Consider the following 21,127-nt stretch of genomic DNA (forward strand, 5'->3'; position numbering starts at 1 on the left):
ACATCAAGCCCATAACCATTACTCATCGTCCTCCATCTCCACCAAAAACTGATGGTGGAGGAAAGTTATAGGGCCTGTCTGTCACTACTGGGAATACTTGTACTGATGTAGCTACATCAGTGCAGGCTCCTAAGGTAAGTGCACCAAACAAATCCAAGTCCCATTTAATACATCAGTGTAGATAAATAAGTAAAGGTGTCCTTGGTACAGACTGGCCCATAGTTTCACTGTTCCTTTTAGTATTTGAGCTATGATTTGTGCATGAACTCTCCCTCTTTTAGTGGAGTAGCTAATAAAGTCAGTATTGCTCCTAGATACCTAGGGATTTTTTTCTGAAAAGCGTCAGACTTTGAGCACCTCCAGATCTCTGAAGAACAATTTTAGAACAAAATTGTCACTTTTAGAACCAACTTTCCTGCTAATTTGACTAGAAAAAAAAAGTCCCTGCAAATAGCAAACCCCTCCAAATGGAAGAGTAATTATCTTAAATTGAGCTTTATTTCTGGTTTAAAAAAAAATACCCACCCAACCTGTAGAGCATGTGGTGCAGGATGGAAGCATTAGCGTTAAATACTGGCCTATTTTACAGTGAAAGGGAAGGAAATAGACAGGAGGAAGGAAGGAAGGAAGAAGAGATTAGAGAATGTGACAGATGTAAATAGTCTCAGAGGAGCCACTATGTCCCAGGGCCTCTCCCCAGGGGAGCTTTTACACCAAAGAATCTGGTAGCCTGAATGAAGAACTACATCATTTATTTATTCAGCCAGCCTCGAGCTGTTTTCTTAAGACATCGAAATAACCTCACACCACAAGCATTACATGGTTGGCAATGTGATAAAGATTCTGTTTAGTTTAGGAGCTTGATAACCCGCTAAGTAAATAAACTTGTATTCCCTCTTTGCGAGTAGGTCTGAAAGTGCCTGGAAGAGCTTGAATTGAAATGATTGTGCCAGCGCTAGTGCTACAAGCTGGCCGGACAGACGTGGGAGTCTTTGAGAGAGGAGGTTTATGACATCTAGGTTTGGCGCTCAGCTGACTAGCTAGGAAGCAGGTAGCTGGGGCTGCTTTATTCTGAGATGATTATTATTCGTAGCCCGGAGGAACCCCAATCCTGGCTCAGGGCTCCATTGTTCTAGATGCTGCTAAAGAGAGTTACTGGCCCAAAGTGTTACAACCTCAAAATAAGATGTGAGACAACAGATGGCTGCAACACATAGATAAGGGAGAACACAAGGAAACACTGATCTGATGTTGGTCAGCATGACAAACAGCAAACCATTGTTGAGGTTTTCATTGGTGCTGTGGCAAAGCAGAGCTCCCAATGGAGTGTGACTAACTAACAATCATGCACAGTACAAAATTGGCCATTTCACTGTCAGTAAAGCAGAGGGTCATTGTACCCAGGAAGATGTGTCAGCACGCTCTAGTACCTGGGAAAAGGAAGGGCTGGAGTGGCTTAGAGAGCTATGCACTAATGCCTGAAGCAAGCACACTTTGCACATAATCTGAACAAGAGCCAAGAGAGATGTATTTCTCATTCCAATCCTACTGATGTCTTCTTTCTTTCCACCTGCAATTCCCTAGCCATCCCAGTCATGGCCAACTTTCAAAAGGGTCTGGAGCTTTCAGGTGCCTCTGTTCTTGGGAGAGCTTTAAGGGGCCTAATTTTCATGAACTGCTGAGCACCCACAGCTGCAGCTGAGCTTGATGGGAGTTGCCATGGTCTGTTACAGCAACGCAGCCTGGAGCTGACAAAGGCATCAGTAACTGGTGAGACCCTCATCTGCGAGTAGTGACCTCAGTCGTCTTCTGTCCAATTACAGGTGGGAAAAGACTTTTGTGCTGCCACGGCTGAAGCAACGACGGAGCCATTAGGACTCTGAGTCCATGAATCAGACTTGAAAAGGGTAGGACTGCACCCCTATTTACAGAGACAAGCAAAATCCCCCTCCATTCCTCAGAGGGAGGCACAGTCTAGTGGTCTGAGCACAGGACTGGGAGCCAGTGCCTTTCCCTGTGACCTTGGGCACTGACTTCGTAATGCTTTGGTTACCCCATCTATAAAATAGGGATATCAAGGATAAGCCACCTCCTAGAAGGGCTATGGAATGTAAATAAAATGTTTTGGCGATTAAAAGTGCTACAAATCCTGCACATTATTATTCCGCCATCTGACTCCTTCTGGCCCACCAGTTGCCTTCCTAGTAATGCAGCACCACAGGAGTGCCTGCCACTTTACAGACAAATAGCCAACACTGTCTCTTCCCATAGGGGGTCACAGTGTAATTTACACATGACATAGGGAGAACCAACAGGAGACATGGGGGGAGTGGAAAAGGCAATTTTAACACCCTGAAATTCCTATAGTGTTAATAATTCATATTGTGGTTTTAATATGTAGCAGGTTTTGTGTTTATGCATTTTATCTTCACCCTGATTTTATTGTTTAGTTTGCGGGGTTTTTTTCTTCATTTTAAATTTTCATTTTACTATAGTTAATTGGCAGACGAGTGGGGTCATGGTGCACGAGATCAGGGAATGGCATTCCAGGCACAGAGGGGCTGCATTATTCCCTTCCCAGGGGAAACTCAATTCCAGACTTTTCACTCCGTTCCTTATATGCTCTGAGTACAGCAGCATGGGCAAATCTTATTTTAAATGGTGGTTTAGCTTTAAAGTAGGATGCATTACTTGCCTATTAAGGAGTGCCTCAGTTTATTCAAATTTCGGGTTACAACTGTGCAACATATTCTATTTAAACTCAAACTACATATAAATATATTCTATGTTAATTTAAGCCTCCTGAGCATGTTTACCAAAAAAAAAAAAAAGCTGTTCCAGATTCCTTTATACTGTACTACTTTGAGTGCAACAAGCTAATTATAAGTTGACATCATATTGCTAAAAACAAATGCAGGTTTGTTCCTTCTGCACTTCATGAGTTTCTCAACCTGGTTTGCAGAACTCATGAACACTGAACCCAGTGGGCTGGGGATTTATGGGCTAGAAACTATGTACTAGAGAGGCCAGTTTGTAATTTAAAAAGTGAATCTCATGCAAGACCTCTGTCACTGCCAGCAGAATGTTTGTGCTGCATTAAAATTCTTCTTTTGCTGAACAATCTAGTCACTGGCAAAAATCTAACTTTTATCAGAGCAAGAACTAAATTAGCAACAGTAATAACTGAAAGAAAGGCAGAAAAGAGGAATCCAGGACCATGCAGTGTTTGTGTGTGGAAGAACTCCCTTTGCTTCCACATTGCTGTGGCTCATTATTTCCACACATGAAAAAAAATGGGGACTGTACATTTCAGGACTAACATCCCTGAATGGTAACTGCGGCTTGAGTTGGGATTTACAGACAATGGCAACGATGTTTCTGTTAATTAAAACAGTTCAGTCTTTGTCTCAAGACCTGTCAGTGTGGCAGTGCTCCCCTCCAACCACAGATGGGTGCATTGAGCTCTTTATTTATTTATTATTTGTGTTACAGTAGCAGGATTGGCAATCCATTGTGCTACTCACTGCACACACACCTATGAAGAAACAGGCACTTTCCTGAGGAGCTTGCCATCTCAAGGCGATATTATTTAATATTTGTATGACAGTAGCACCCAGAAGCCACAATCAGGATCAGGGCCCCATTGCACTGGCTGCTGTGTAAACATATCTGAGAACACAGTCCTTGCCCCAAAGCATTTACAGGTGTGAAGCAATGGGTAATGCAAGCAAAGGAAGGACATGGGAATTAAGGTACAATCACCTATTCTGTGGCTAGTCAGGTTTCTTATGTGCAAAGTAGTGTTTCAGCAATTTAAATAAAAGCTATAAAATAGATTTTTTAAATTTAATTTTACCTTTCACTGCAGTATTCAGAGTTTATCAGTGCTGTTCCTTTTGGAACTAAGAGGTCATTAGATAGTGACATGAGAAGAGAACTGAAATGTACTGCTGCTATACAAAGAGCTATGCAAGCAATGCTTCCAACCCAAGACAAATCCCAAAACCATGAGTAGAGAGGGGCTTTTTTTTTTCACTTAATGTGCCCTTTTGCACTGCTGGGTTTATCCTGATCATGGCAAACACTGACACCGTGGAGCACTCTGTGAGGAAAAGAAGCCTCCATAAATCCTCCTTCATGTTCCAGAGGACTATATAGATGTAAGCATTATATCCTAAACTCATGGTTAAGCAGCAGAATGAAGAAATATAAGAGCAGCTGCAGCTTATGTCCCCCTGCAAGCAGTTCACCAGGTGAGGTGAGATGCGGGGGAAGTTTGTCACTGGAAGCTGCCTCAGAAGTGTCTCTGTAAAGGTTTCCGGCTGGTCATAAACATGGTGCCATGTCCTACTAGGTGGTGTCCTGGTAACACACCAGATGCAAAGATGTAGTGTGGGGGGAACTGATTCAGGAATATCTGAATGCACCCACAAACTGCCTGCCCATTCCATTTGTGATCAGAAACCAGCAAGAACTAGCCACGAGTGAAAGGACATTCTGGGAAATGGCATGCAAATGAGCAGTTCCATAAATGTGCACAGGCCATGCCAAAAAAATGGGACTGGACACAGTGACTGGAGGCACTCACTCAAACAATTACAGTACACTGGACAACAGCTCAGCGGCAGGAAGCCCTGGCTGCATCATAGCTGAAGAGATCCATGTGGAAGGTTTTTCTGAAAGGACAGGGTTTTAAGGAGAAGGAAGTTTGGAACACAGGCAATGAGAAGATGGGCCCAGGCACAGCAGGTGTCATGAGCACCCCTTTTATTTTGTTTCATCTTTTATTTTGCCCATACTTTTAAGATGCATCTGCCAGGCTTTGAATCAGATATTATATTGCAGAAGAAATATCATGGGGAGGCAAGTCTCTATGCAATGGAATAGCAGGGCAAACATTGTTTAAAATGGCCACTACTTCTGGAGGCCTCAGTGTTTGGGTGCCCAGTTTGAAACACTGTGGGCCTGATTTTCATTCATGCTAAACACCTGCAACTCCCGTTGAGCTCATTGGCAATTGTGGGTGCTCATCACTTTAGAAAACCAGGCCCAAAGAGTCTCATGTTGGACACACAACAAATGAGGGACCCAAAATCAAAGACCACTTTTGAAAAATTTGACCCAAGTATCCAGCAAAATCAGTGTCCCGTTTCCACATACATGCTTTGAATTAGCAATAAGGAGCAGTATTCACTGGGCTACTGTGGAAGGAGGCTTACCAATGGTCTGCTCTAGTGCTGCCCATCACTACTGCTACATTGAAATTCATTGTGACAGGACATCCCAATCGTTCATACTCTAGACCCAGTTTTGCCTTTATTTACGTGGCTGCAACTCTCATATTCTTTAAGGAAGCTGACCTGCATAAGGGAGGGCAGACATGAGTTCGTTGTATCAAAAAATATTGGAAATCCTATTGCTGCTTGAACAATGAGAATCCTGTAGCACCTTAAAGACTAACAAATTTCTGCGGGCATAAGCTTTCGTGGGCTGCAACCCACTTCATCAGATGCATGAAGTGGAAACCACAGATATTGCTGCTTGGTTGCTTAAGCAAAGGGATTCCCCAGTTTTCACCATGAGAGAGCTTGGAACAACTTGAAAGCTCATGAACTTACTGTTTGTTTGGTGGCTTTATCAGCTTGTGAATGTTTGAACCAGGAGGGGAGTTGAATGCTGCTGAGCCTTTCTTTCCCAGAGGAGGAAGAGGATCAAAGTAGATTGAAACACCACTGAACTACTTCAGTGTCCAGGCTGTGCTTCTCCACAGAATGTATGGTGTTCTGGAGACAGCAGCTCAAGGACTGCGTTTCTCATGATGTGTGGGAGCAGATTCAGGACCCTGTTGCTCTAGGGCAGAGAAGTGTGGTTCATTGGCTGGAGCCAGACTCTATTCTGTGCTGTGAATTGTCAGAGGGAGCTGACTGAGGACTACAATGATAGAGAACTGTGCTGCACTAGACGGAGCACAAATAGACTTTCACAGTCTTGGGAACTGAAGCATTTGCTTCTTAGATTGAGGGGTGTGTTGAACCGGTTGTTCATGATGGACGTCACAGCAGCTATGGGAACCAGAGCCCAGTAGCTTTGCATCAGACTTGCTTTCCACTGAGACTTAAAAATCAACACAAGTCTTTCCTGTAATTACTCATTGTCACTACTTTATTAACAATATACTTAAAATCTGAAATAACAGACTACTATTTTGTAAGCAGTATTACTTTTCATTCTCTACAAGAAAAAACTTTGCATAAATAATTTACATGAGAAAATAAATATGTAATTTACTCTTTGAAACAATAGCTTTCATATCTAGATTCTGGTCCCACGTAAAATAATTGCAAAATCTACCAAAGTTGTAAACTCATATTTTAGAAGATTTTTACGTCAACGCTACACAGAAAATAAGAAGAGCAAGGAATTATTTTCCATCCAGATTTTGGATTATGTGTTATTATGGTTTGCAGTCCTACAGCATATGTACAGCATTTGAATATTAACTTTCCAATAATATTCTTTAATGTCAAAACAACAAACACATGTCTGAATGGTGTGAAGCTATTTAAAAGGAAAGACATTGTCAAACTGAACTGCACATAGCCAAGACTTCTCAGAAGGAATTCACTGGCTTTCAAATTAGCATAAGCTCATGCCAATGTGGAACCAGCCCCTTACCCTCGGAACCTGCCATTCCCAGTCCAGAACAACAGAGCACATGGTCAGATGATCCAAACTTTGCAGAACAGAGAACATAAGATGCTAACATCTCAGCTTTGATGCTAAAGTCAGCTTGCTTTTGGAGGCGTAAGGCAAATACTCAGTATCCTTCCTATTGGCCCTGACTATAACATATTCAGCTATGTTAGAAATAGTTTGAAAAACTCTAGGAAAAATATGTCTGTCCCCCTTTATATCTGTTTAAAGGACGAACATCATAGAATTATGAGGTTTGGAAGGGGCCTCTGTGTGGCCATCTCCCTCGCTTTCCTGCATCTGAGCAGGGTTGGTGTCAATAGCCCTAAGCCATTTCTGATGGTGTCAAATCTCAATCTTCAGTCTGTTGAGTCTTGTATTGCAAGAGTACAGAAGTGTAGTGGCTCAGATTCACAGTTGTACTTGCACTCTGGGATCACAAATTTCATGTTTGACTCATGTTTCTCCTCATTTAAGAAAATGACTTGGGGCATGAAGAAATCTGACAGGACTTTTATTCTCTAAACTTTCTTAGTAGACTTCGTAGACTTTATTACTGACACATTTGAATTTCCTTAGTCTGCTATTGCTACTTTCCTAAAACTCAGTCAAAGCTTGTTGACTCTTTTCCTGTTGTTTCCCTACTCTCATTCTTGTCCTGCCTGATAATGCCTGAAGTGGTTTAGAGAAGGCTTTCAAGGCTCTGTTCAGACCAAGTAAGGATAATGACCTCTTGCAAAGTGTAATATATGGAACAGTCACTATAATACCTTTCCTTCCTCTGCCTTCCTTAATGTACACGCCACAGAACCCCTTGCAAATTCCCAGGACAACTCTCCTTTCAGATTGAATTTAGGTGCTGCTCCCACCAGCTCAGTTTCTCTCTTTCATCAGACCACAGCTGTTAGAATCTGATAGGTTATGACTATGCAAGCCCTTGACCCAGCGTTGCAGGAGGAATGGGATTCCACTGCATTCAAAGCCTTATTCTGTGGCCTGTCTGTCTGCCATTTGGTGTAATGCAAAATATCCATAGCTGCTGGGCTGTACCTCTCGGAAGGGACCTTCTAATAGGCGTTTTCTAGCTCAGGGTGGTTGGATTTGCTGCCCCTTGCTCTGGAGAGACGAGGCTTCTTGCTTTTCTGAGGCCTGATGGATTCCTTCCCAAAGTCCTTCAGCTCCGACTGGTTGTGGTAGCGAGTATAGCGCTTGCATTTACATGCGGTGACAGCTCGGATTTTGTAAGTCCGAGTCTCTTCCTCGGGGCAGGCCAGCTGGATGCGCTGTGTGCGAACGTGCGCAGGAATGCAGCGGTAATCTAAGGCACTCTGACGCCACCACTTTCCTCTGCCAATGGAGTTAGGGAGGAGATGGGAGGGGACACACTGGCCTGAACAGACCAGCTCTTTTATGGGCTTGAAGCTGCGGCAGGGCCCATCAATGACATAGCGGGTGGAGCGCAGCTCTCTGCAGCTGAAATCTGAAGCATCTGCAAAGAAGAAACACACTAGTTACTAGGCAGTGCCTTTTCCTTCCCTTCATGTTCATTGTACATTTAGCCTCATGCTGAATCAGAAATCCAGCTCCTGGACCTTTAAACTGGTACATTTTTATCCCCAATTGTACTAATAAAGCACACAAGGAGACGGTTAAAGTCGAGCAAGCATCACATGGAAATTTCAGGTAAAAGTCTCTCCTACCCTGGAGGCTGCACACTGGGCAGGAGAAAGGCTGGTCTTGGCCCAGAGAAGTGTCTGCTTCTCTATTACTCAGAAACTGAACAATTAGAGCTAGCTCTGAACCAACTCAGCCCTGCCTCCAAATACCCAGTATGCCAGCCAGGGGATATTGCAGATCAGTCTTTGTATAAACAAGAGATTAAAACCTGCAGGGCCACATAGGAAAAAGGCATATCAAGTACTACATGGGGAAAACAAATGAGCTGAAAAGGAGCAGGATGTGCAGGAAGCTGAGGTAGGGATCAGAACAGCCCTAAGCATTGACTTCTCTGGGCAGAAATAAAGATGTTTAAGGGCTAAATTTTGTTCATTTCCACCTGTGTCATTCTGGAGCAACTCCACTGGCGTCAATGGGGTTGAGCTGCATTTGCAGCTACTTACCTAGTTCCAAATTTTCTGTTCTTAAGTTTTCTACAGTTTGTTAGAAATGGTCTCTGCTTCTGAGCTGCATTTCCTGAGTGGCCAAGCTCACAAGGAGCAACCCAGGCAGGGGTTTATTTTTAAAGCCACCTTTGCACCCCCTCTAATTTTGGGCTATGGTAGGGGTTCCTCTTATTTATGGTGGCCTTGCATGGCCATCTCTGGGGTGCTCCACTGACCTAGAATAGCAGGAGTCCAAAGCACTCTGACCACATCCTCTTCTGCCCTTAGGGGTTATGGGCTGTGCAGAAGGGTAACGGAGGGCCAGCAGACTGCCCAGTAGGGAAATCCACTCAGATTCTGTCCCCTTCAAGCCATCTATGGGCCAAAACCTTCTTTCATTTACACTAGTTTAAGTCCATTAGTCTCAGTTGCTCACTCCAGACTTACTTCAGTGTAAGTAAGAGCAAAACTTGATCCAAAGTTTTGACAAAAGTCTAAATAAAAATGCTTATAGCCAACTTCTGCCCTCACTTCTGCCACTCGACCTCACTTAGCAGGCCTGCACAGGTGTGAACAAGCACAGACGTTGTTGTCCCCTCTATTTTCTTTATAGGGCCAGAGGTCCCTGCAAAGGTTTATGACCAGCATCAGACATATTAGAGGTCACCTTGTTCTGATCTCCAGAGTCCTTCATAGTGACAAGTGAATAATAATGAGAACACCAAGGAAACTAGCAGATGGCAACTCTAAGGATGGAGTTCTCACCTCTTGGAGAACCCATTAATTCACCACTCATTTGGCGTTCCAGACCTCCCACTCTCTGTTCTAATCCCACATCATCCATGTAATTTCCTTCAGTTAGAGAGAGGCATCTTCTGCCTAATTAGAAACCATACCAGGCTTTTGCTTGGTTTAATGGATTGTCAGAGGCAAGGGAAACATTAAAAAAAACATGAGATTTTAGCTGTCAGGATTTAGAAAAGCTTTCCTTTCATAGGCAAAGAACTATCTAGTTAAATAATTGATGCTTCAGATGCATTTCTTGTCAGAATGTAGTAGAGTATCATCTCCAAGAGGGTTTCTTTCTGTCTTTGCTCAATCAATGTGCTTAGCTATAAGACATGTTTGGAATGTATGCAAATTGAGTTTGAAGACTGTTTAGCAAATAAGCCCTTGAACTTCATCTGTATGAACACACTTTATTCCTCTCTTCTAAGCAAAAGAAATACATGCAGCACAAATGATAATTTAATTGTGACAAAAACCTACAAAGTTGGAAATCCAAAGAGACGTCAGTTGTCGTTTCTTCTTCCTGCTGTGAAAAAGTCACATCCCTGCTAAGGACACCAAAGAAGACTAGTATCTTAAACGCTGACTATTCTGAATTTCTTAGTGGTGTAAAGTTGTTTAGACACACTTTTTTCTCTGAATTTTTAAGGCTTTCCCCCTATGCTACAAAACCAGCTTTTTTTTTTTTTTTTTTTTTAAATCCAGCAGAGATCTGGTTTCTGGACATATGTCTAGTCATTCAGACACTGCACAAGTTTAACTTTACACATGAGTAGTCCCATTGCAGGCGAGAGGGGTCATAGTCATGTAAATATAGATTTCGCAGCTTCATCTTTTAGCAATTCTAAAGGCTGCATTTAAGATTAAACATTGTTGGGCATAGCATTGTGGTTAACATGCTGATCCTGAGACCTTGTATGATTTAGCCTGACTGGTTAATCAGATCTTTTACACTCCCTGAGCATTTAAGAAATGGAGTTTTGACTCAGTTAGTCTTAATGATTCTGACTCTGGCCCTTTGTACCAGCTCAGCAGCTGGGCACCTACTGCTATATTAGACATCTTGGTGCAAGCCTAAAACAAGTGCTGCTTCAGTCAACACACTTCCTACTGCATTACATGCATGTTGATCCCACATGATGCCACATTGGTGCTAGTCTCAAGTAGCCTCTTTTCTGGTGGGGACAACATCTGTTACACTGTGGCTCTGATTCCCCCCACTCCCCATTAAAGACACTGACACAGCTATACAAGGGCATGACATTCCTCAGGAGAACCCCAAGTCTCTTTGGGGCTCATTATTTACTTGGCTAAAAGTCCCCCCTCAGAGTCTTAAATGTTCCCTGCCCGTAGGTGGCAGGGAGGCAGATTGCACAACTCTAAGGTAGTGACAGATCCTCTCAACAGTCAAACTTTCTTCCCAACAGAAAGATAAATTCCTCCCTTGAAGATGCTGGACCTGCTAAGGGGTCTACTGCTAAGAGGGCAGCTGGGCCTGGTTCTTGTGGCCAGGACTGGAGCATTCCAAGTGACAGTGGCAGGAATGGGCTGGGAAGGGGGAAATGTGCCGTGTCATGAAGCTGTGATGATGATAGAACCTCTCAATTTGGCCCTCCAGAAAAAGAAAAGTGTTGCTTGTGGTTTTAAAAATATTTTTCCGGCTCCATGTTTGGGGATCTCAGTCGATTTCACAAACCAGCACATATCACCCTCATAGATAGCACTCACACACAGCACTAGCTAGGCCCCCTCACTGAGAGCCTCAGCACACAGGCCAGGCACTGAATGGACCTTAGGGCTGAATTCCCTTCTCCGTTTTAATCGCCCCTAAAGGAGGAGTCCTTCCAGGTGAGGGATGTGAGGCACATAGGTTGGGACAGTGGGTGTGGGAATTTTGCCCTTCATCTGCTCTGAAACTAAACACATTTCAGTCTGGAGGGGTCAATCTGGCACCTTTTGCCAGCATGGCACTCACTTTTAAGCTTATTTTTTCTTGTTTTTTTGCTGGTGGCAACTCCCCCTGCCCATTCTCATCCCTGTCCCCAGCCCAAGCACTTGTGTTTTTGAGCCATTGGTTCAGTCAGATCTTTAGCAGAATGCAGTGGTACCTTGGTGAGTTTCTTTAGGGATGCCTCCTGATGTTATTGGTTCTATTTAAAGTATCAGTCCAAGCTGTGCCTCTGATGCCACAGCTCTGCAGAACAGAGAGCCCCCCGACAGAATAAATGTTACCCCCACTGATCCCATTCAGTTGTGGATTCCCTCTGTGAAAGCTTTAAACTGCTAATAACAGGCTTCTGGAGTCTGCCCATGAGACCCTAAGAGCAGCACCCTTCATTAGCCCAGCTCAGTGCAATCGCCATGTATCAAATTAGCTCTGAGCTAACAACCATCACTGGTTTGTTCCTCTATGAATATTTAACAATGCTCTCATTATCACCTTCAGTCCCTAGCCTTTGCCCTGTCCTGTTCTCAAAGGAAGACAGGCTCCCCTCCCCTGGATACCTGTTCACTGTGTTTACAGCATGAAGACAGCAGTAAATCATATCAGTCACTAATATTACTGGCTGGTCTTGCTATGGTAAAAATACCTTTTGCTCACACCAGGCCAATTCAGTGTTGTACACCTCAGCATTGCAGCTGCTCTGCTTATAGCTCCTAAGCTCTTCATATATATTTATTTTTGATCATTTTACAATGCTAAACTTCACCTACAGTTGTAAAAAAGCCACTATAACTCCTGTAACAGGCCAGACATTGAAATACTACTATGCAGAGGGCCACATAAGTACCTATAGATAACATGAAACTGTTACATATAGAGAACATCTTATTTCACCGCTGGGTAATAACCACTATTACTTATCTCTGTTTACCTTCCCAGTGTTTGCAATGTCATTTCTTAAACAGGGAACTGAATTTGTCCTCAGTTTAGCATTAGCACTACAGCCCTTTGTCCAGTGTTATTTCATCACTAGATGTTCATGCACAGTAACAGCATGAAATTGTGCTGTTAAGTTCTGATGCTGTAAGTAATATAACATTTATTTTTCTTACCGTTTGGATCAAGAGACTGCTGTGGGTGTCTTCCCCCATGTTTTGCCTGGTTCATGGTGTTGTTGTTGTTGCTGTAAGTCTGCTCCATTGGTGTTTCTGTATTTTCAGTGAGCTCAGGGATGATTTCTGTAGCATCATTTTTAAACACTTGCCACCCTTCTCCCGAGCGGATGGCAATTTGGATCAGGACACAGAAAGAGCACACAGTCCAAGAGATCTGCATAGTGGCCACCCAGAGTTTAGCCTTGCAGCACTCTCACGGTCTCAAATCCCAGGCAAAGGCAAATTATTCTCCTTTTTTAAATCCCTCTTAGAGCCAAGCCAGCCAATGACTACACAAAGTGGGAAGGGCCAGACAACGATGCATTCATCCCAGAGCTGTCACTGACTGGGAGGACTAACACAGGGAGGCGGGGTGGTTTATCCAAAACATTTTACAACTTTTATCTACACACTTAAAAACATCTCCCTTGCTTCATTCTTCTGCCAGGCACCAGCATCGAGGGATGGCCATATCTGAAGGGAGGGTTGTCAGTCTGCAGCTCATCCCAGGCCTAACAAATACTTTTACAATTAAAAAATGCTTCTCCTTCCACATATGTTTTTTTGGCTCTTGAGCCTTCCAAACATTTTCAACTAGTTTTCCAAATAATTTCTCCTAGAATATTGTGTCTGTGTTTTTTCTATTTTTTAATCTATAAAACAAACAAACATCAGGGAGAGGAACCAGATGCCACACACTGTACAACTTGATGGGTGTTTCTCTCTTGTTGCAGTGGCCTTTGGGTTGATTGCACATTTTTAGACACACTGCCCTCTGTTACTGACACTTTGTATAAATATGTCCAGAAGAGGTTCATAAAAACTGATCATAAAAAATAAACTGTTTTTTTAAAAGCCATAGTTTCTCTGTGTGTCAGAGATGAAGGATGATCTTCTGGCTAAGGCACTGGACTGAGACACAGGCCAACAGTATTCAAACCCCAGCTCTGGTACAGCTTTCTTGTGTGATGTTAGCATTTCTGTGCTTCAGTTCTCCAGTTGTAAGCTGGGGACAATAATTCTTCCCTATAGCATAAGGGTGTTGTAAGGAGAAATATGTTAATGTTCGTGTGGTGCTTTGATACAGTAATGAGGCATCAGAAGTATTTAAAGAGAGTTGTTTGCTTCAAGAGGGCAGATGTGTGGGGAAGTCTGTTTGTGTTGCACACTGCAGTTTGTTGCAGGGGTTATTCCCAGACTAATTCCTCCTTACAAAAATATTTCATGTGCAACAGATGTAAAGTGTATAACTGAACTCCACTCTTTAAATTGCTCTTCAGAGTGTTAACAGCAACCTCCATTATCCGACTGCATTATCTTTTGTCCTATCTGCTAAACATCCCAAAACAGGTGGGTCTGCCTGTCTCTCCCCAGTCGCTTACAACTCATCACTTAGGGCTTGAATTCCATTCTGACAGTCCTTCTAGCCTAGCGAGGAAAACAGGTGTTGCTGAAATTAATGCATCAAATATTTGGGGGCAAATTCATACCTGGTGTAATCTCACTGAAAACAATGGAGTTGTGACAGGGATGGCACACACACACATGTATGTCAATAAGGCAGGTTTCACAGTGGTAATAAGGTTTTAAACAATGTGTCCATGTTATATGATGGTCCTTGTCTGATTCAGTGGCAGCTAACATATATTGCAGAGCTTTCTCTTTAGTCTCTTTCTCACCCAAAGTTATGCAAGTTTCATTCAGAGAATCTTCCCTTTCCAAATATCCCTTTGAGAATCTAAAAGCAGTTGTTTCTGATGTTGCATGCAATCTCTCTCCCACAATATCACATTCCACCAGCTCTCTGTTTCCCTTCTATTTATATGGAGGGATGCCACATAGTTTTCCTTCATGCATGAAGCTTTTTGTGCAGAGTTTAATCAGAAAAATCATTCATTGATAAGAAGTGTTGCCAACCAATTCTCCTCGGACCGTTACAAAAACATTCCAGCACTATTGTTTCCTTTCCCTCTATAAACACCTGCATCTGCTCTGATTCGCTTTCATTAATAACTTCCTCTAATATTCAGAGCAATTACTGCTGAACCCTGAGGTTCACATACACTCCAGGAACTGAATCACTTCAAAGGTAGTTGTTTTTTCCAGAAACTGTTTTTCTTCAGGACTATACCTGTTGTAGAAGACCAGGTGCAGGTGGATTCTGCACAATAAACAGGATGGATACAACTTACTTTAGACATCATCATAATATTTCCCCTTTGTATAGCCCATTAAGTTCTGAAGGATCTCAAAGCACTGCAGACCCATTGTGTGGTGGATTATTTCACCTACCACCATTTGGCCTGGAATGTGGAAACAGGTCGAAAAAGCATTAGATAAGTGAATGGAGGATAGATCCATCAACTGTGACCAGGGACACTACTTATGCTCCAGGTATCCCTAAACCTCTGCCTGCCAAAGGCTGGGACTGGAGGACAGGGGATGGATCACTTGATAAATTGCCCTGTTCCGTTCATTCCTTCTGAAACACCTGGCACCAGCCACTGTTGAAAGACAGGATACTGGGTTAGATGGTCTGACCCAGTATGGCCAATCTTATGGTTGAGTGCACTGCCCAGCCATATTACACACTATATTAGAATTGTAGGAAAGACAGGGACGTTTTACATAATTCTGGTGCCCTAGCAAGATACACTCTACATAACAGCCTGTCCTTGCCAAAAGTACCATGTCCTCGGACTGTATCCCAGGGCTGTGACTGAAGCAGCCTAAGCGTCAGGCTAGCTCTCCTCACCCCATAGGTGCAGGCCACCCTGTGCAGGTGGCCCATCCTGAGGAAACCTGTCCCACAGCAGGGCTGGGGCAAGAAGGTCTGGTCCGGGAAGCAACCAGTCACACCGATGCCTTCCGTAGGCTGCACCTGAGTTAATGTGAGCTTTGTGCGTTTACCAGCAGGACGACGCTCCGGCGATCTGTGGTGACCTGAGCATCATCCCTGCGCCGAGGACTTTTTTGCACTCTGCATGCGTCTTGGTGCTGAGTCAAGCTCCGGCGACCAACTCTGCCCGGCCTCGGTGCAGGGCGAACTCGTCAGTGCTGAGTCTGTTTCTGGCTACTGAGCTTGGCGCAGCCTTGGTACGGGGTGGGGGGGCGAAACCGCGGTGCCGAGGCTGACTCCAGCATCCAAGTTGGCGCTGCCTCAGTATGGGGCGGAGTCTTGATGCCAAGGCTGACTCTGGCATCCGGGCTTTGCCTCGGTGCGGGTCAAACTCCTCGGTGCCAAGTCCATCTCCGGCATCTGGGATTCCTCGTTGCCTCAGCATGTGGGGGTGAACTCCTTGGTGCCGAGCCTGTCTCCGGCATCCACGTTCTGCACCACCCAGCTCCTCGGTACCGAGATTGTCTCCGATGACCGGGCTCAGCGCCACGTACTTGCTGGCAAACTCTTTGGTGCCAGAGCAGTGGGATGGACCTCACCCGGTGCTGGAGGGTCGAGACCAGTGTCGGGCGGGCGACTTCGCTCTCTGCCTCGATGCAGGTCGGTCCGGCGACCGCGACCTGGATAACTTCTAGGGGCGTGTTCTTGCTCTACCCTAGGAAACCGGTCTGCAGGAGATCTTCCTCCCTGTACCTGAGCCATTCAGGGGTCCCAACGTGGGCTTCGCCTTAACATGAGAGAGAAGGGGTTGGTGGAGGTATGGGTGATGACGGCGTATGCAAGGCCAACAAGGCTTTTGCCACCCTTTGGCCACCGAAGTCGGTAGGTGCTGAGAGGCTCCCCCACTCCTTCAGTCAGGGGATGCTCCCTGGCTGGAGACGCTGGCTCCATCAGTGGGTCTCTGCGATCCGACTTCGTTGCGGATCGGTGCTCCACCCTGCCTGCTCCGACAGTGGTGGGGAGTCCGAGTGCATCTGTCTCCATGGTGCAGAGTCGGGTCGGTGCTGACGGTGCTCTCTGCACCAGTGGCGTGCTGGATACTGCAGCAAAGCGGTTGGCTCGGAGCTGGCTCGTGGCTCTGTGAGCCGGGCTTTCATGCGGATTTTCTGGAGGTCTGAACGCCTTATGATCCATTCTCTTATGAAGAGCTTTCCCCCACGCTTCAGGCAGTCATTTAGTGGGAAAGCCTTCCCGCCGGAGTGCACAGCTTGAAGCCATGACACCGGAGCATACCTGCTCCCGGTAAAAACTAGTAGACTATCTTCAAGTGTCTAACTACCACTACAGCTACTCCCCCTCCTGGTCCTGCCCCTTTCCCCCTCCCCTCTCCCATGTGATGTAGGCCCAGCATCAGTGTGAGTGCCGCTCAAAATCATCTTGCGTGCCACGTTTGGCACGGATGCCATAGGTTGCCAAACCCTGTTCTACATGTTTTAAGACTGAAATGTAACCACAGAACAGCTTTATGTTAATTAAAAGGCATGGTTACTATAGCATTAATAGCCACGATGCCATAATTGTGATCATTTTGTTTTAAATTAGGAAAAAGACTTTTAAATGGGGTAAGGGGCCCACAGGCGAGTTAATCCGGTCCTAGTTTACAGGAATCTGCTTTTAGGGCTGCACAAAGCACAAACATTCTTTTCTCATTACATTCTGTGTGTGTAATTGAAGGAAGAAATATGTTTAAAGGCACTATGTTATTTTGAAACTTTGGCTTAACACAACTTGCCTAAGGACGCAGTAGATGAGGCAGGAAAAGAGCCTAAATCCCAGCCTTGAGTCTAGGGCCTTAAATAGAAGGCAAGCGTACCTCTTTCTGAAGCCTCTTATCTCAGTCTATTCACATCAGCTGCCTTCTGCAATGAAAGAAGCAGGTGTGCTCTGGGCTCCAGCCTCATCCACTGCTCATCCTGCACACCAAATGAAGCAGGAGTGGGTCCTCTGGAAAAAATAAATTGTGATTATACTTGTCATTAAGGACTGTATCGTAATGCATACATACTAGAGGGCAGTATTAAGTACACAAGCCAACCATTTTAGAACTACAACTATACTCTGGGATCTGACAGGTCAGCCGTGCTAGCTGAGCCATGTGGGGACATGTGTGCTGGTGCAGGGAACAAGCTGGCATTCTAGTCTCTGAATTCCTGGGTGCTGCTGTCTAGACCCACCACCACATTCTCTGTTATCCTAAGCTCCCTGATGCTATTGTCTAGAGCCTCAGTGCTGCATTATGCAGGCACACACATGTAAAAACAGCTTCTGAAAGCAATGCTGTCATGTGTAACGTCTGGTGCTCAGTAGAAATGCTGGGGCAGGAGCAATACCTGGGGCTAGGGCCGGCATCCTGGCCTGTGAGCTATGTGTGCCTCCTTGAGCGCTGCAATGAATTATGGCTCACAATTTACAAGCTGTCCAGGCTTTCAATTCCACAGAAGATCAAGGGGTGGAATTTCCCTGCCTCTTGAGCAGCTCACTGCACCTCTTTGGATGCTGCTAAATCAACCCTGCTGGGGCAGCTTTTAGCTCTGGTTCATAGAGCTTCTTCTGCAGAGCATTGTGTTGCCTTTTGAATTCATTAGGCTGCACCCAATAACATTCATTTGTATTTTCAAAACATCCCAGCAGAATGGGGGAGGGGTCATCTCTTCCCTTTCACAGCCTCTTTAACTAGTGTCTTGAGTCCAACACTGGACCTTTCACTCATGTAACCGTAAGAGAGTCATGCTACATAGCACCCATTACAAAAACTCCGATTTCAGCTGAGGGAGCCCCTGGAGATGCTAAGTGAAGGTGACAGTCTTGATGTGATCCAGGCAGGCGTCATTGTGAGTGTGATGGTAACTTTGGGGGGGAGGGCGTGTCCCAGCAGTACATTCAGCACAACAAAGGAACCTCAACCTATGTCAATATCAATGTGTCCTGGAACTAAGACTTGCTTTAAAAAATAGGCTTTTAAATGTGTTCATTATTTATAGTATTGGAAGTTTCACTAGGAAATATTCCCAAGAGGCTTGGCTTTATAACAGGATAACTATTACAGATTCATACAACAGCATCATCTGGGGACAAGGGAAGGGATTATGGTGCCATCTGATAGGGTTCTAGCACCATCTGGTGGATGTTGCAGAGCTGGCACCCACAGAATGGGATTATAAACAAATCCTTAATTCAAACACCTGAAGAACAACCTGTATCTATGGGCCTTATTGTCAAAGGGAATGAATGGATGAGTGGTAGAGAGAATAAGCACTTGAGTCAATTGCTGCCTCTTCAAGAATTATAGTGAAATAAAATCTAACTTAACTGACAGGCAATATAGAGCTGCATTTAAAACTAAAATCAGAACAGATGTAACCATTGTGCTCTTGACAAGGATTGTTTCATTTTGCCACTGTGATACCTAATAAAGCTGTGGCTAGTGCAGAATATATTCTCTCCATAAGATAGATGCCTGGTCTCTTTACTGATTTAATGTTTGGTAGTACAGTCCCATAGCTAAAGTCCTATGTACACTAGATTTGTTTTAGTGTAGCGTGCCTAGGAGGACGCTTGGGTAGATGGATGCTATCTAAATAAGAGGTTATGATTACTAATCATTTTTGTTAATGGGGTCCATTACCCCTTCCAATTGTGCTGTCTTTATTAGCTATTCATTATTCTTTTAGATATGGGTAGCTGTTATACAGCCAATTCTCCATCTGATGGCTGTCTGATTTTGCCATGCACATTTCAAAAATCTTTTCATGTTTTGGAAGAGAATAGCTGATGCCAAATCCTTTGAAACATTTGATTCTCACACATTCATCAGTATACAACCGTTATTCCTCTGTCAAAAGATAGCCATCCGAGCGCATTAAAAGAATTTGTTGTGTAACCAACTTAAATTGCAATGGCAGACAATGTGGGTGAGGTAGTATTTTTATTAGATCAATTTCTGTTGGTGAGAGAGACACACGTTTGAACTTATACAGAGCTCTTCTGCAGGTCCAGGAGACATACTCAACACGTCACACCTAAATATACAGTGGAACAGACTGTGCATTGCAATGGACAGCCCCAAGTGGAATGAGTTTCGATACATGAATAAGTCAGGTCCTAGAGCCTACCTCCACAATAAGGGCCAAAATTTGCCCTCATTTATACCCATGTAGCCCATTGATTGAAGAAAGAACAGAGCTATAATTGGCGGTACAACATGGGAACAGCTCGAAGGTATAAGATAGTACAGACAGTGAATGTCAGATAGAGATCTTATGTCCATAAATCAGGAATAATCTCACTGAGAGGAAATATAAAGAAACTCATTGTGATTGGCTAAAAGATAATTTAATGTCAGTCACTTTCAATTTAATTCTTCAATGTAACATCAAAAAGCCAATCCATAGTTACTTAAGTCATTGATTTCTCTCATAGTAAAGTGAATTCTCCATATCCCTGTACAGATAATTGACATTTAATGCACCCTGGGATTTGGGGCTATATTGATCTGAAAAAGAAATTCAGTAAATGTTTCTTTTCTAGGAATGGGAGGAAAGGAGACTCAGATTTCTGTTGCTTAGTTTGTGTCTTGTGCTAATATTACAGGCCACTCAAAACTCTCTTTCTTGGTTTGGATATGCCAGAGAAGATACATCTTGGTCTAAGGCTAAGGCATCTCAGCTACAACACCCAGCTGCCTCCTAACACCAAGTGGAGTCTGCTGTTTGAAAAAAACCTGTTACGTAAATGCACTTCAGGTTTACTCCCTCTCAATCCACCCCAAAGCAAGGCAGTGGCAAGCATGCGTGTGTGTGTGTGTGCGCACACACACAAAAAGAGGTTCTGCTCTGTATTTAGAGCAATATCCACAAATGTTGGTGTTAGGAAGAATATGGATCAGTGCTAAGTACAATAATCTGCAGAATAGTCTGCTGTACAGTGTCTGTCAGTCCTACCACAATGTGCCACCAACGTCCTACGTTAGATGAAATGTCAGACCTGTTAGTGGCTGCCAGCTCACAGAGGATATAGACTTAATATGGCACACAAGCAACAGCATTTTAAAGGTTATTGCTGGTCATCTAGTAACCAATGTTCATCCTCCATAAAAGATTCAGGGTGAAATTCACCCATGTGCACAGGTCCAATGCACCACTTAAGCCCTTAGATAGCATCCACCTATATAGCATTCTGGAAATGCTAACCCTAAGAGTTAAAACAGCCAAGGATTTGCCTGTGTTTGAGAATTGGAAAGACTTGATAACAAAATGTCTTTGCTGGAGTGAAGTGGTTGTTTCATTAATGTGGGATGGCCTGGAAAACTCAGGGCTAAAGGAGATTGCAGAGTAACCTCCATGGGAGGTCTGTGCTCATCACTTTTGCCATTGCTCTTCCAAACAGAATATATATGCATTAGTAATTATCCATCTATTTGCATGCAGCTCCGACTGCCAGGAAAGAGAGACTATTTGTTCAGCCATTATGGATACAACTTTGAAAGCTCATTTCTGAACTGCAAGCAGTGAGGAGAGAGGACATGCAGGAGGAGTAAGAAGAGATG

General features: G+C 44.1%; 1 protein-coding gene across 2 annotated transcripts; it reads right to left on the bottom strand.

Annotated features, from left to right (window-relative positions):
* Positions 1-6,153: 6,153 nt before the first annotated feature.
* On the bottom strand, positions 6,154-13,117 carry SOST (sclerostin). Of its 2 annotated transcripts, XM_067540949.1 has the most exons (3): positions 12,659-13,117; positions 10,862-10,878; positions 6,154-8,182 (listed from the first exon to the last, which is right to left on the bottom strand). In XM_067540949.1, exons 1-3 carry the CDS (start codon positions 12,862-12,864, stop codon positions 7,761-7,763), a joined length of 645 nt encoding a protein of 214 aa, XP_067397050.1. In that variant the 5' UTR covers positions 12,865-13,117; the 3' UTR covers positions 6,154-7,760. The 2 variants fall into 2 exon arrangements, with proteins under 2 accessions (XP_067397050.1, XP_067397049.1); XM_067540948.1 differs by lacking the exon at positions 10,862-10,878 and having other exon boundaries at positions 12,642-13,117.
* Positions 13,118-21,127: the final 8,010 nt, after the last annotated feature.

This window comes from Emydura macquarii, unplaced genomic scaffold (assembly GCF_026122565.2).
Source record: "Emydura macquarii macquarii isolate MOO-44397 ecotype Brisbane River unplaced genomic scaffold, CSIRO-AGI_Emac_v2 contig_629, whole genome shotgun sequence".
Taxonomy (NCBI): Eukaryota; Metazoa; Chordata; order Testudines; family Chelidae; genus Emydura; species Emydura macquarii.

Excerpts from the sequence above, each read along its gene's own strand:
- SOST (XM_067540949.1), bottom strand. The coding sequence starts at position 12,864 with ATGCAGATCTCTTGGACTGTGTGCTCTTTCTGTGTCCTGATCCAAATT.